Here is a 14484-nt window from a genome sequence, read left to right as displayed (position 1 = left end):
GCCCTCTGAGATTGTAGAAGGTTGCAGCTTTCGAATTGGGACATAGCTATAAGTCTTTATTCCCCTTTAAATTTCCAGTAGACTGTTAAAATTTCTCTTATTATTACGAGATACTTTCCATTGTGTTAGCAATCTGCCTTAAGTAAACCAGGAGCACAGAAATCCTCATCTGGTTGTAATTCCCTGGGAATGCAGCCCTCACTTGTGTGTGTGTGTGTGTGTGTGTGTGTGTGTGTGTGTGTGTGTGTGTGTGTGTGTGTGTGTGTGTGTGTGTGTGTGTGTGTGTGTGTGTGTGTGTGTGTGTGTGTGTGTGTGTGTGCACGCACACGCGCGTGTGTGTTGACTGAAAAATCTGAACAACAACACCAGAGTTGTGCAAGCCTTCACTTTACATTACAGACAAAGAAAAACACCTAAAATTAGCTGAACGTTAAAAATACAGCTCTGTTGCACCATACAGAAGGTGCCATCATTTTGGGACTTTGTGTCTCTATACTCCAGCTCCAGTCCTGTAGTGTTTAAAGACTTTGAGTTAACTTTAGATAATATGCAGGTTAACCAGTAAGTACCAGTGTTAAAGCCAGTGACCTCAGATTTAAAATCATACATACTTTCGTATAACTGTGTGCTTTTAATCCTCTTAGTATTTCAGAGTTGTTGAAAGTTTTGTCTTTCCAACTTTTTGGTCTTTGTGTTTAGCAGACAATTTTATAATGTCAATTCAGTGTTTGCCAACCTTTTGTGCATTCATGTTTCCAGCTATGTCGACGGTTGGAGGTAATTCCGAAGGCGCTCCTTGTGTCTTCCCCTTTAAATTCCTGGGCAACAACTATGACTCCTGCACCACCTCTGGCCGCAGTGATGGGAAGATGTGGTGTGCCGTCACCAAAAGCTTTGATGATGACCGAAAGTGGGGTTTCTGTCCCGACCAAGGTGGTGTAGCGATACTTTATTTTTGGGTTTCATTGTTTGTTCATTTTTACAGTAACTGGCTAAGCAGTCAGTACTATTTGACTGCAATTTCACAGTTCATGCAGCGATCTCTTGGTTTACAAGCAGCATACTAGATGTGCCCTTTAAAATCATAGGTATTTTGTTTTGCTCTCACGCCCAGTCACATCCTGTCCGATTCTAAGTACGGCTGTCTGACTTTAGCCAAAATATTAAATCCGCCTCTGTCCCTGTTTCCCAGGCTACAGTTTATTCCTGGTGGCGGCCCATGAGTTTGGCCATGCTCTGGGTTTGGAACACTCGGAGGACCCTGGTGCTCTTATGTTTCCTACTTACACTTTCACCAAAACCTTAAGGTTGTCTGATGATGATACTAAAGGCATCCAGGAACTCTATGGTAAGTGTAAAAAAAATAGTAATTGTGTTGAAATTAAAAATTATAAAGTACTGACATAATGTCTATCATATTTAATGAGCTATTCAGACATTTAAAGTGATCAAACTAAAGGATTATTGATATGCATTAAAGGTGCCATGGAATAAAAGAAAAACTGTATTACATAGCCATAAATGAATAATAAGAGCTCTGTACACGGAAATGCAATCAAATGGGGGGGGGGGCATATGCGTCATTATGAAAATGAAAATATTTTTATTAAAAACACTCAAATAAAACTTAATTTTAAAGAAACTATGACAGAAAATGAACACATAATAGATTACTAATGAATTAACAGATACCTCTAATGGGAATATCTGTATGATGAAGTGAAACTAAAGGGTTAATAAACACAAACTGAAGCAGATGTTGTAGAAAGATGATAGATAGCGCAAAGATTTTAAAAACATATTATTTCCCACCATTAATTACATTATCTTAAAGGAGTGTAACTGCTGTAGCATGTAAATAATGCACATAAATAACGTGAGCAAGAGCGTTCAACAATTATATCGAATCAACAGGCACGTGCAACCTAGCTAGCAGGTTGCTCAAACAACAAAATCACCAGCTAACTTACTTTAAATTTGCAAGAACTATAGACTAATACAATAACAGGCTTAAATAAACCCAAAACATAAGTCCACTTACAGTTCTGACGGACAAGCGTTTTATCAACTGGCTATCCTCCAGACGGTGACGGACCATTTCGGCAATGTGGCGTGCGTGCACGCTCACGGTGTGAAGCGCATTCGCGCTATTCTCCGAGATGTTTTATCAACTGGCTAGTTATCCTCCAGACAATGACGGACCACGTCTTTCTTTCATTTCGGCAGTGTGGCGCGGTACCCGCTCGCGGTGTGAAGCACGTTCGCGCTATGCTCCGCGATGCACTTGACGGCCTTTTGTGCAGCGAATTATTTATTTTTTTGGACGACCTAGTTAAGGCGGTTAAACCCTGCTAATATAAGCTACTGGAATGAGCCTCAAAGAGAGTGGAGCAGAGCCAACATTATTGTTCATGACCCTTCCAAATACGGCAAAAATAGACCATTTAATTTAAAGGACAAATCCTAGGGTTGTAAATGGACATGTAAATCATACCTTCTATGTAAATATCAAAGAACAATTTAACATATTATTTCAATGCATTATTTGGCACTGTGTATTTTACCTTTTTCTTATCTCTTTTTCTTTGTATATCTCTTTTTCTTTGTTGTACAGGTGTACCAACAGACAAACCATTACCCACTAACACTCCACCAGTCACTCCAATGGACATATGTAATGAGAACATCATATTTGATGCTGTAGCCCAAATCAGAGGAGAGATTTTCTTTTTCAAGGACAGGTAATTATAGCATACTTCTCATCTGATTCAAAGTAATATTGTGCATGTTGCGTGTTTCTTTGCACTGAAACATTCAAGTTAATATAATTGTCAAAGTTAAATTCAAGCAGGAAAACAGTACTGGTTTTTACATAAAATTTCCAGGCAAGAATTTCCTAGGTCAAAGAAAAGTCAAAGCTATTTCTTTCATGCGTTTACTGCCAGGTCCTCTGTTCATCTGCTTCCAGTGGTTTCAAAACCGCTACTTTCTTTCTGCTTGCATGCACTGGAAATGGCCCAATGGTCATCTTGGGAAAACTTTCTGACCCAATTTATTTGCCATTAACCATATCTTTTTAAAATCATCATAGAAAAATAATTGCATTGTAGTGACTGGAATAATACTTTGATGATTTAAGTAGCACAAGAATCTGAGTTATGCTGAAGCTTAAGCCACATTGTTAGTTTAAAATGCTAGTGCCTGCATACTCGGCGTGATCTTGTGGCAAGACTGAGTAGAGAAGGGAAAGTCCACGAACCTTATCCCACATCTCAACATTTAAATACTTTACCACAAACCTTACTATGTCAGGGGACATTTTTAGGCCATCAGTTAAACAAAATATTTTAGTGGGGGACTGAAGTTGCTGACTGCTATGCTGAATGCATTGCACGATTATGTAAACACTTTCCACTTCGCTGACTATAGACATTTGTACTGTCTGGTTTAAAAAGCTTAGTCTTGAAGTAGACATTAAAATCAGAAACTCAGCATGTTTGTATCCTAAATCTAAGCCATAACCAATCTTCTGGTTCAAAGGACAATACACATAAAGTATAGTACTTCTCCAAAACAGGTTCAAACATAAATGAGCCTAACTTAAACCACAGAAAGTGTCTACTGAATGTCTTATTCATTATCATTATTGTGGCTTTATCTCTGTAGCCTTTTAATTACTTACATGTATGTTAACCCTTAGCAATGGTCCCAGAGAAACACTCAAAATAAAAGCATACACATTTCACTTTTCCTGCTCTACTGCTCATTATATATTCAGAGATGCGAATCATGCATTTACACATTTCCAAAGCAAACATTTTGAGAGTATAAAGACTGCTGTCATTGGTTTTCGACATCATGCTCTTGGGTCAAGGGTTTTGGTGCATAACCAACATAAACAACATCCCATGAAATAAATTCCAATTCATGTCATTTAAATTACAACATTTTAAAAAGGTAGGGGAGAGCGGGGTAAGTTGTCACACGGGTAAGTTGTCACACTGTTAATAACTCCAACACTAGAGGCTCTATCTCAAAAATCAAATAGCCACTTTATGTGACTTCTTCTTCTATAGTGAACTTCCTGTTCACATGTGGTCAAGATCACTGTAATCTGAGGTTAGCACAATTTTCTTATTTTTCTGCTTAAAAAGTAAAAAAAAATCACTTTACATTTTATGCAATACAACTTTGTTAGGTGTGAATGTTTAAAATGATTATTTTGCACAAAATAGAGGAGACCGTAAAGTGTCTTTTGATACTTTAGCTAAAGTGATATGATGAGCTAAACTTGAGATTTAGACAACATTAGCACACAAGTAAGTATGGGGCAAGTTGTCTCAATGACTTTGGGGCAAGTCGTCACATCTGACAACTTGCCCCTGTACAAACAAAGACATCGAACATGCTCAGAAAACATGATATAGAAAAGAATAAGCCTCAATCTAGCAAAAAGCTGTTTCAAAAGAAAGGGAAGCAGAAATCTGGACCTATGAAAAACAAGGCAGCTAAAAGAAGAAAAATCATGCAAGAGTCATCATCAGATGATGAAGAGTGCTTCTGCCTCGTCTGTGTAGAGCCATTTTCAAAGAGTCGTCCAAAGGAGACCTGGGTAAAATGTGTAAAATGCAACAATTGGGCCCATGATGCTTGCACCTCAGGCCAGGCAATTTATGTGTGTCAGAATTGTGATTCTGGAGATGAGTCCTATTAGTCATACAGGGCATCTGTTTTGTTCAGAGGTTAAACATGTTAAGTTAAGCAAGTTATCTGCAGCGTTCCATTCAGTTATCTGGTTTTATGTGAAAGCCATAGAACATTTGAACCAAAGTTCAAAGTAAAGTGGTCTTGCCACTTAATTGAAATGTGCATTATTTGGATTGAAATAATTGTTTTTCCAGATTCTCCAGGCACGGATGTTTATATTTCCAGTTTGGTTTGAGTTTAAAAATTAAAATCAATATTCACAATTAAGTAGTTGTGTTCTTATTTTTAGATAATCTAGTGTGACAACTTACCCGCCCTAGTGTGACAACTTACCCTCCGATGGGGCAAATTGTCACAAGTGCACAGTCACTATTCAACAGTCTACAACTCTGTAATGAGATAAGATATAAAGATGTTATGAATACAACATATGTGCCCAAGACTTCCTTCTTTCATTTGGTATGAGATTTATACCATTTTGATGTATGGTGCTCAGTAAATGTTAGACAGTGTGAAAAGTGTGACAACATACCCCGCTCTCCCCTATACAGCAATGCTTTTTTAATACATTATAGATTTTGTATGTATCTTCTTCACAAGAACCTACATACAGAAGCAACATTCAGTATTGCAGCACTTATTCCTCACAGAGTTTAATAAAAACATAGAGGAATTTTAGATACTTAACTTAAATTATCTAAACTTGAGTGTTTATGACAAAACATAGGTAGTAAAAAGAGTCAATTTATAGTTAATATATTTCATTTTTGCATCCCAAGTAGGGTTGCAAAGGGGCAGAAAGTTTCCACAAAATTTCTGGAAGCTTTCCATGGTAACTTAATTTTGGGGATTTTGAAAATATTCCAAATTGGAAACTTAACAGAAATGTATGGGAATTTGCGGGAATTATTTGGAAATTTATATAAACTATATCATATACAAACATAAATAAACATTTTGTTTGGTCATAAGCAAACATGCTTGCAAGGTAATACAAATTTAAAAAATGACGCTTGACGGATTTAATTGTAACTAGATCTTTAATAGATTTTTTCATTGAGTAACACAAATAATATAAGTATAAATAAAAAAAATAAGTTATAAATAAGTATTTGAACACCTCTCTATCAGCTAGAATTCTGACCCTCAAAGACCTGTTAGTCTGCCTTTAAAATGTCCACCTCCACTCCATGTATTATCCTAAATTAAATGCACCTGTTCGAGGTCGTTAAATGCATAAAGACACCTGTCCACCCCATACAATCAGTAAGAATCCAACTACTAAGAGCTGTCCAAAGACACTAGAGACAAAATTGTACACCTCCACAAGGCTGGAAAGGGCTACGGGGAAATTGCCAAGCAGCTTGGTGAAAAAAGGTCCACTGTTGGAGCAATCATTAGTAAATGTAAGAAGCTTAACATGATTGTCAATCTCCCTCGTACTGGGGCTCCATGCAAGATCTCACCTCGTGGGGTCTCAATGATCCTAAGAAAGTTGAGAAATCAGCCCAGAACTACACGGGAGGAGCTGGTCAATGACCTGAAAAGAGCTGGGACCACTGTTTCCAAGGTCACTGTTGGTAATACACTAACACGTCATGGTTTGAAATCATGCATGGCACAGAAGGTTCCCCTGCTTAAACCAGCACATGTCCAGGCCCATTTTAAGTTTGCCAATGACCATTTGGAAGATCCAGAGGAGTCATGGGAGAAAGTCATGTGGTCAAATGAGACCAAAATAGAACTTTTTGGTCATAATTCCACTAAACGTGTTTGGAGGAAGAAGAATGATGAGTACCATCCCAAGAACACCATCCCTACTGTGAAGCATGGGGGTGGTATCATCATGCTTTGGGGGTGTTTTTCTGCACATGGGACAGGGCGACTGCACTGTATTAAGGAAAGGATGACCGAGGCCATGTATTGCGAGATTTTGGGGAACAATCTCCTTCCCTCAGTTAGAGCATTGAAGATGGGTCAGGGTTGGGTCTTCCAACATGACAATGACCAGAAGCACACAGCCAGGATAACCAAAGAGTGGCTCTGTAAGAAGTATATCAAGGTTCTAGTGTGGCCTAGCTAGTCTCCAGACCTAAACCCCTTTGGAGGGAGCTCAAACTCTGTGTTTGTCAGCGACAGGCCAGAAACCTGACTGATCTAGAGAAATCCCTGCTGCAGTGTGTGCAAACCTGGTGAAAAACTACAGGAAACGTTTGATCTCAAACAAATGCTACTTTACCAAATATTAACATTGATTTTCTCAGGTGTTCAGATACTTATTTGCAGCTGTATCATACAAATAAATAGTTAAAAAATCATCATTGTAATTTCTGGATTTGTTTTTAGATTATGTCTCTCACAGTAGACATGCACCAACGATGACAATTTCAGACCCCTCCATGGTTTCTAAGTTGGAGAACTTGCAAAATAGCAGGGTGTTCAAATACTTATTTTCCTCACTGTATATTCCCATTAATTCCCATGGAAAGTTTCCAGCCTTGAAAATTCCCGGAATTTTGCAACCCTAATTCCAAGGGATTCCTGCTTCCAAGAGTTAAAGTACATCAAAAAATCTGTATAGCACAGCCTGTAAATTTGTTTCTTCAATTCCCAGAGCGTCTCTCCATTTTCACTGATGAAAACTGTTAGTCTGTGGCAGCTACGAATAGAATCGTTCTGCCCTGGAAATGTCATTATCACAAAGTTATGATCATATTACAGCATAATTCTGTGAATCTGTTGATCTCTGCACCATTGAATCTCACTTAACTTTGTGGGCAATATGACTTGAGATCTCAGATATTCGCCCAGCTGGATAAATGCTACAGCTGTTAAAGCCATTTCAGAGAGAAGGAGGGATATAAAGAGACAGAGAGAGTACGTAAGGGCAGAGAGCGCACCCCCAAAAGGTTCACTAATGTTTTGTTTATACAGCTGCACCAGAAAGTCTTTATTGTATCTTATCTTTGGCTCATAATTATAAGCTACATCTGAGGAATTCTGTAAAATAATTTTTTTCTGTGTCATATTGCTTAATTTATAGAACAGCTGCAAGTATCAGATGAACTGAACTAATGACTTAGCTCAAGAGTTTTCTGTTGTAATGTGTTTTAGGGTTGTTCAGAAGTGTGTGCAGCTGTAAAAGATTGAGCTTTAGGGGCAAACTGTTAAATACGTCATTTGGATCGTAAAAGTCTAACCTGGTGTTGTGATCTAAAGTTTAGCATACAGACTCAGAGAAATGACTGCTGACAAAGTAGTTCACAAAATAGTTTAGTCTGCTGAGCAGTCCGCAAGTCTTCTTCTGTGAGACTTAAATGTTTTGGCCTTTGAAAAGTAGGTCAATGGAAAGAGGTCCGGGGTGGTGAGTATTGTTGCTGTGGTTAAAGCTAGGGCAGCATTCAAGTTTGGACATGTCCAAGTGGATCTTAACTCACTGACTTCAACCATAACAAGAAACAGCTGCTCAGTGAATAACCTTATTGTAACCAAAGTGCCTCTCTCTCTCTCTCTCTCTCTCTCTCTCTCTCTCTCTCTCTCTCTCTCTCTCTCTCTCCTTTCTCACTACACCCCACCCTTTACCATACCCCTCACACAAGCTTGTTGATATTGTTAGATTCAAAGCAAACCATTATATGATTGATTTATGGTGTGTTATAATACATTGATCTCTTCATTTATTCTTTCTCTCCCCTCCTGTTGCAGATTCCTCTTCAGGTCTCCTGATGCCCGGAGGAAGCCAACAGGCCCTATGCTGGTCTCAACATTTTGGAGTGATCTTCCAGAGAAGATTGATGCAGCTTATGAGAACCCTCTGGAGGAGAAGACTGTCTTCTTTGCAGGTGATGCAGAATAATACAGGAATCTCATTGCACTTAATGTAAATAGACAATCCACAAATTCACGGTTTTAAATTTCCTTTGGTGTGTAAGTGTGTATTAGTACATAGGGGTGTCACGATTCTCCAAATCTTCGATTCAATTACATTTTCGATTCTAATGTCACGATTCAATTCGATTCTCGATTTTTACTTTATTTTTTTGAAAGACAAAAAATGCTATGCCATTATTATTTTTATTATTATTATTATTATTATTATAGTTTCCCATTAACATGCACATTGCGTGCTTTTCCTTGCATTGGGGGTTTGTGGGCTTCACTTTTCGCGAGAGAGCTTGTAGAGAGAGGATTCCTTCTTGCATGCACATGCACTTAATGCGCGCGCCTTGGACTAGCATTTGAAATAAATCCAGTGCGTCATGACCAGCTGCGCTTCTCTCTGTCTCACGTGCACACGCTCTCGCATCTGTCCGAAGTCATAACATAAACTTAAGTAGTAATCCTTGCGTATTTGTTCAGTTTTATGCATTTCATGCGAGCTGAGGCAAACTTTACTTTTTGTTTAAAATATAACCATCTGCATCATGGCGCCTCTCTCACTCTCGCGCACGTGCAGAGAGCTGCGCTCTGTCCGAAGTCAGATCACTAGGTAGTAATCCTGTTCATGATATGCATGTTTTTAAAGGTACCTCTGAGTTTTTTCCGCCGGACGTGACATGGGGGCGCGGCAGCATCGACGGTCCCATTTTTTAATTCGAAGTTCGAGGTTGTGACTTAATTTCGATCGATTTCGATTTAAAATCGAAATCGTGACACCCTTATTAGTACATGTTAACAATATGCAAAAGGTACAAACCACAAATTATAAAACGGGCAGTTCTGGTTCTTCATTCTGATTGGTTAAAATGCGTTCTAAGCCGTGATAAAATAACCTGGTAAACCCACGGATCAGACCGCATTACATAAGTATCACTGCGCCACTGTTGCTGCATACTGATTTATGAAAATAAACACCACAGTCTTTAATCATATTTTTAATTTGTCTACAATTGCACAATTAATGGCGATAATCAGATAAATGTCAATAAATATTGTTGCGCCATCTCATCAATAAAGATGCTGAAGGGGAAAGAGTTAAGCATGCTTCCAAACATATTTGATCATCACTTCAACAGTTGCACGATATAAATGTTAATGTATATTTATTTAGATGAATGTTGATTTATAAAAATAAACACCACAGTCTTTAATCATATTTCCATTGTGTCTTTGCTCCGTCTGTGTTGGTTGGGAACTACACTCTGTTTTAGCCACACTAGATTCTGCGGAATTACTTTGTTTGGCGGAAGAGTAATATTTGTACTAATATAATTACAACTTATTTGTGTTTCATTTTATGAAATTCTGCTATGCTTATGAAATAACCGTTTTATAAAAGCAATAACCCCCGCGAAGCAGTGGTGTTACAGTGCATTTTATGACAGCTAAGGGGGTTTTAGCTTCCGCTTCGCGTCCTGCCTAACAACACCCCTTGGCTGTAATAAAATGCACTGGTAACCCACTGCTACTTGGGGCTTATTGCTTAGTAAACGATGACGCAAGTTATCATCTCCAACTTAAATCTTTTTTCTTGGACTACAGCAAACACACAAAATTTAGGCAACAGTTAACTTCTTGGGATTGGTGATGTAGACAAGACCAACATTATGATAATTCCTCCCGCTTCAGACTCACAGCCTGTAAGTTAACTCCTATTAGCATAGCATTGTGAGCGAATCTTTCAAACATGGTAAAGAGCGTCACATTTCCGGCTGACGTCGGAGGTATTCAGGCCAATCACAACGTACAGATTAGCTGGCCAATCAGGGACACAGAGTTTTTCTAATCCGTGTTTCAGGAAGAGAGTGAAATCTGGACAAAAATGTACGGTATGTTTTAACCATAAACCACGCAAACACATTGTATTATACCAAATACACAAAATAATGTTGTTTTATAGCAATGAAATAGGTGCTCTTAAATAAATATAAATGAACCAGAATGTGTGTTGCATTTACAATCATGTAAAGTTAGAGGGGGCTTCAGCTCCCCTCAGCAACCCTGCTTTCCGCACCCCTGCGTGTTGTCATCTTGTTGTTCACTTTCTGGTAGCTCATTATTATTAACAATGTATCTAAACAGACTGATCTTCATCTTTACTGATTTGCTGTAAGGCTGATTTCATTAAAATGTATCATGTGTCGTCATCTTGCAGTCTCCGATCTGCGTTTAGTGTGTTCGTTGTAGCTCAATAATATGAATGAAGTTATGAGATGTTTGCCCTTACTGATTAGCTGAACTTCTGAGGTGTTGGCTTCTGTTTGTCCTAAATCCGTAGAGAATGGTATTTAAATGTAATAAAACAACACGTTGGATGAAATGTTTACCTACAGTCTTGCAGCTGGCACAAACTCTAACTGCTTAATATTTTACATTATACATTTTTACATGTGCATCCACTTGTCAAGCAAGAATAAATGACCTTCACTATAATTTGTAACCACCTAATAGGTGATGAGATGTGGGTATATTCGGCCAGTACTCTGGAGAGAGACTATCCAAAGAAGATTTCCACCATGGGTCTTCCCTCAGATTTACATGCAATTGATGCTGCCTACTCCTTTCACAAGAGCAAGAAGACATACCTGTTTGCAGGGAGCAAGTTTTGGAGATACTCCTTTTTCTTAACATTTTCCAACAAATGTTATTCTGTTAAATTATGATCTGTTTTCTTTGTTTAATTAAGAATATGTTGTAGATGACGGTAACTATGGCTGTATATATATATATATATATATATATATATATATATATATATATATATATATATATATATATATATATATATATAAGCAGAATACAGTTACGAATAAATTCTTTTAATAAATAACCCAATGAAGCAATTTCTTTTATAAGAATATTTCCAAGTGAACAATTAACTTTCTAAAACAAGTTTTGGTAGCTTTGTTGCTTCCGTGTAACAAATCCAAAGATTTTTTAAATATAAATAGTATTTTTAGCTCTTACTGATCTAGGTTTATTTTAATTTGTTCATAATACATTAACTATTTTTTATTGTTAATTCATGTTAATTTATAATGTACAGTATAAATGAATGTTACTTACTTGAACAGTGAAATATAAAAGTATGTGTAGAAATTTGCTATTAAAGAAGAAAAATAGATGCTATAAAAGTTTTGCTCAATGTTATTTCTCGTTAGTTTTGGTATTAATTAATATTTATGCATAAAGCCTAATAAAATGTTACTTATTAATTATATTGACATTTCATTTACTGGAGTAAATAAATATTTATTAAACATAAAAGTGTAACCTCTATTTTTATCCTTTACCTCTCAGATACAATGAAGCCAAGAAAAAGATGGACCCAGGATACCCTAAACTTATTGCCGATTCTTGGGCTTTTATGCCCGATGACCTGGATGCTGCCCTCAGTCTTAATGGTGAAGGTAAGAGATAAACAAACTACATGTAGTTGCCTGGCTTCAGATCCATCATTGTCTGTGGTATTCCTTTGCTAACAAATTGCTTTCTGAAGTAAAAGAACCTGAATTGGGTTTTCATTTTACTCCTATCCTCTCCCACACCTATGTTTTGTTGGCTCTTGCAAGGATATCCGATCCAAAGTGTGCAGTTTTCAGTTTGTGTATGTATGAGTTAGACCAAACCTGGAGCCTGGTAGAGAATTCTTGGTAGTTACTTCCAACCCAATTACTGTTGGCATTAAGCCTTCAACAACAAAATGAAACTACCAATATATTGCCCAAGGTTAGCACGAGGATTTTTCCAGTAATATAAACACTCTAAATGAGAAACAGTGTGTAACAGAGGAAGAGGGGTAGAGTATTTAACAGTTTAACGTAAGGTGCTTAAAACACATGATTTAATACACATCCCATGCATTGTACCTCCCCTGTTAACGCATATGCACTTAAAAAGCATACTTTATGTGCACACAACAGAACAAGTCTGTGTAGCCTCTGAAAGGTTTCTGTGTGTGTGTGTGTGTGTGTGTGTGTGTGTGTGTGTGTGTGTGTGTGTGTGTGTGTGTGTGTGTGTGTGTGTGTGTGTGTGTGTGTGTGTGTGTGAGTAATTAAGCTGTTTGGTGTTAAGCAAGCAAAAGCTGCTTCTCTATGTTCTGAATTGAAACTCATAGTAAAAGATTGTGTCAGTTAACAGAAATAGATAACTTACCCGCATCCTTTGTATAATTAAGCTGTATATTTAATATGTACTATTAATATATGGATTATATTTCTTTTAAATCAAGGTCAAATGTTATCAAATTTTTTATTTGTTGTGCATTTCTATGGTGTTTTTTCAGGTTTTAGCTACTTCTTCAAAGATTCCCATTATCACAAAATGGATGACAGCACTCTGAAAACAGTCAAAGTTGGGGAGGTCAAAAAGGACTGGCTGCGCTGCTGAACATAAGTGGATCATTTAGCTCGTGGCACTCTGTCCTAACCTTCATCACTAGGTAAACAAGGTCAGCGGTACCTTGCCAAATGACAGCACATTTACCATTCTGCCTTCCTTGGTTATTCAGATTTCGAGTTAGCTAACCAGAGATGTCTGACAGTTTGACTGGCTGGATCATCCCTGCATGTTAAATATAGGCAAAAAAGGCATTTTTATTATGGTTTTATCATAATTTGGGATGTTGCTTTTTTATTTTTAGTGTTTATTATGGTTTCCGCCCCTTAACAAATGTAACCCATGTGTGTGTCTGATTTTTAAGGACTGCTGGCATTTTTCCATTTGCATATAAAGGTGGCAGTAGTGTCAGTGAGATGTATCTTTATTTTTTGTTTTGATTGTTTTATATTAATTTGCACAGAATAAATCCAAAAATGTCTTAAAAGCACAATTGTAATTTTATAATAGTGCTCAAGTTCTCAGATTAAGGACTTAATTCATGTTTTATTATGTAGCAAATACTATACATTAAAATGCCTGTGTTTTATAAGAGGACACATTTTTATACATGATAATTGTGTTGTCAACACAGAGACCAAATAACTGTCAAAGCACATCAGTCTTGTTAGTCTCGTTTTTTCTTCTCATGATACAGAGAGATTCAAGGCACGGGTTGCCTGAAGACTGTATAGAGTTTGTTGCATGATGGACTCATGTCAAGCAAGTATCATGAGAATACTGGTTAATAATCATTTGTACTATTTTCTCTCTTTTGTAGGTTTTTATGACATATGCAAACTGTTTATATTTTATTGTTTTATTGTATACTTTGTGCACTTTGTCACTATCTCTCTAAAATAAAGAATAATTATCATTTAAATGAGATTCAGTACTTTTAAGAAAAAATCAAGAAAACTGGGTAGCCTATTATTTGACAAATAAAAATGGTTTCCATCATTACACTACACTTCATAGAATTCCCTTTATTCAGCAAGTGTACACTTGCACACAAGGAATGTATTGTGGTTTTCAGGGTATGAGTACTTACATATTGCAGTATATACTTTACCATACATAACACAAGGAATAGGAAATAAAAATATAGTTATATGCCTAAATATGATGCAAGTGAGAGAGTTATTTACAGATGTGCACGTACTGTATATTTCGACTGTGTGTACTACTGTAAAAATATCTAATTTACATAAGCATGCATAATAAGGCGTCACATGTAGGCAAACAGCGACATCTAGCGGTTCATTCTCTAAAGAGCATAGTTTTGATATAATGATGACAATATTGTTCACAAAAAGGTTACATTTGGTATGTTTATTGGGCTATAAAGTAAGACCAACATATTATTATGTTTTATTCGGTAATAAAAAGACAAGACAATCTATCTTTTCCCACTATCATAGAGAAACTTTGGACTTCCTATTGTTGTTGTTTCCAAACGTT

General features: G+C 37.0%; 1 protein-coding gene across 1 annotated transcript in view; it reads left to right on the top strand.

Annotated features, from left to right (window-relative positions):
- mmp2 (matrix metallopeptidase 2) overlaps nt 1-13906 on the top strand; it is a 29144-nt gene extending 15238 nt beyond the window's left edge. The window contains exons 7-13 of the mRNA XM_073859035.1: nt 760-933; nt 1193-1348; nt 2615-2741; nt 8413-8549; nt 11098-11261; nt 11951-12056; nt 12932-13906. Of these exons, the coding sequence (XP_073715136.1) occupies nt 760-933; nt 1193-1348; nt 2615-2741; nt 8413-8549; nt 11098-11261; nt 11951-12056; nt 12932-13035 (968 nt within the window). The 3' untranslated portion in view covers nt 13036-13906. The remainder of the gene's footprint in view (nt 1-759; nt 934-1192; nt 1349-2614; nt 2742-8412; nt 8550-11097; nt 11262-11950; nt 12057-12931) is intronic.
- Nucleotides 13907-14484: the final 578 nt, after the last annotated feature.

The sequence above is a fragment of the Misgurnus anguillicaudatus genome, chromosome 21, assembly GCF_027580225.2.
Source record: "Misgurnus anguillicaudatus chromosome 21, ASM2758022v2, whole genome shotgun sequence".
Classification (NCBI taxonomy): domain Eukaryota; kingdom Metazoa; phylum Chordata; class Actinopteri; order Cypriniformes; family Cobitidae; genus Misgurnus; species Misgurnus anguillicaudatus.
The sequence above is the reverse complement of the archived record's forward strand: the minus strand, read 5'-3'. Positions and strand labels throughout refer to the sequence as shown.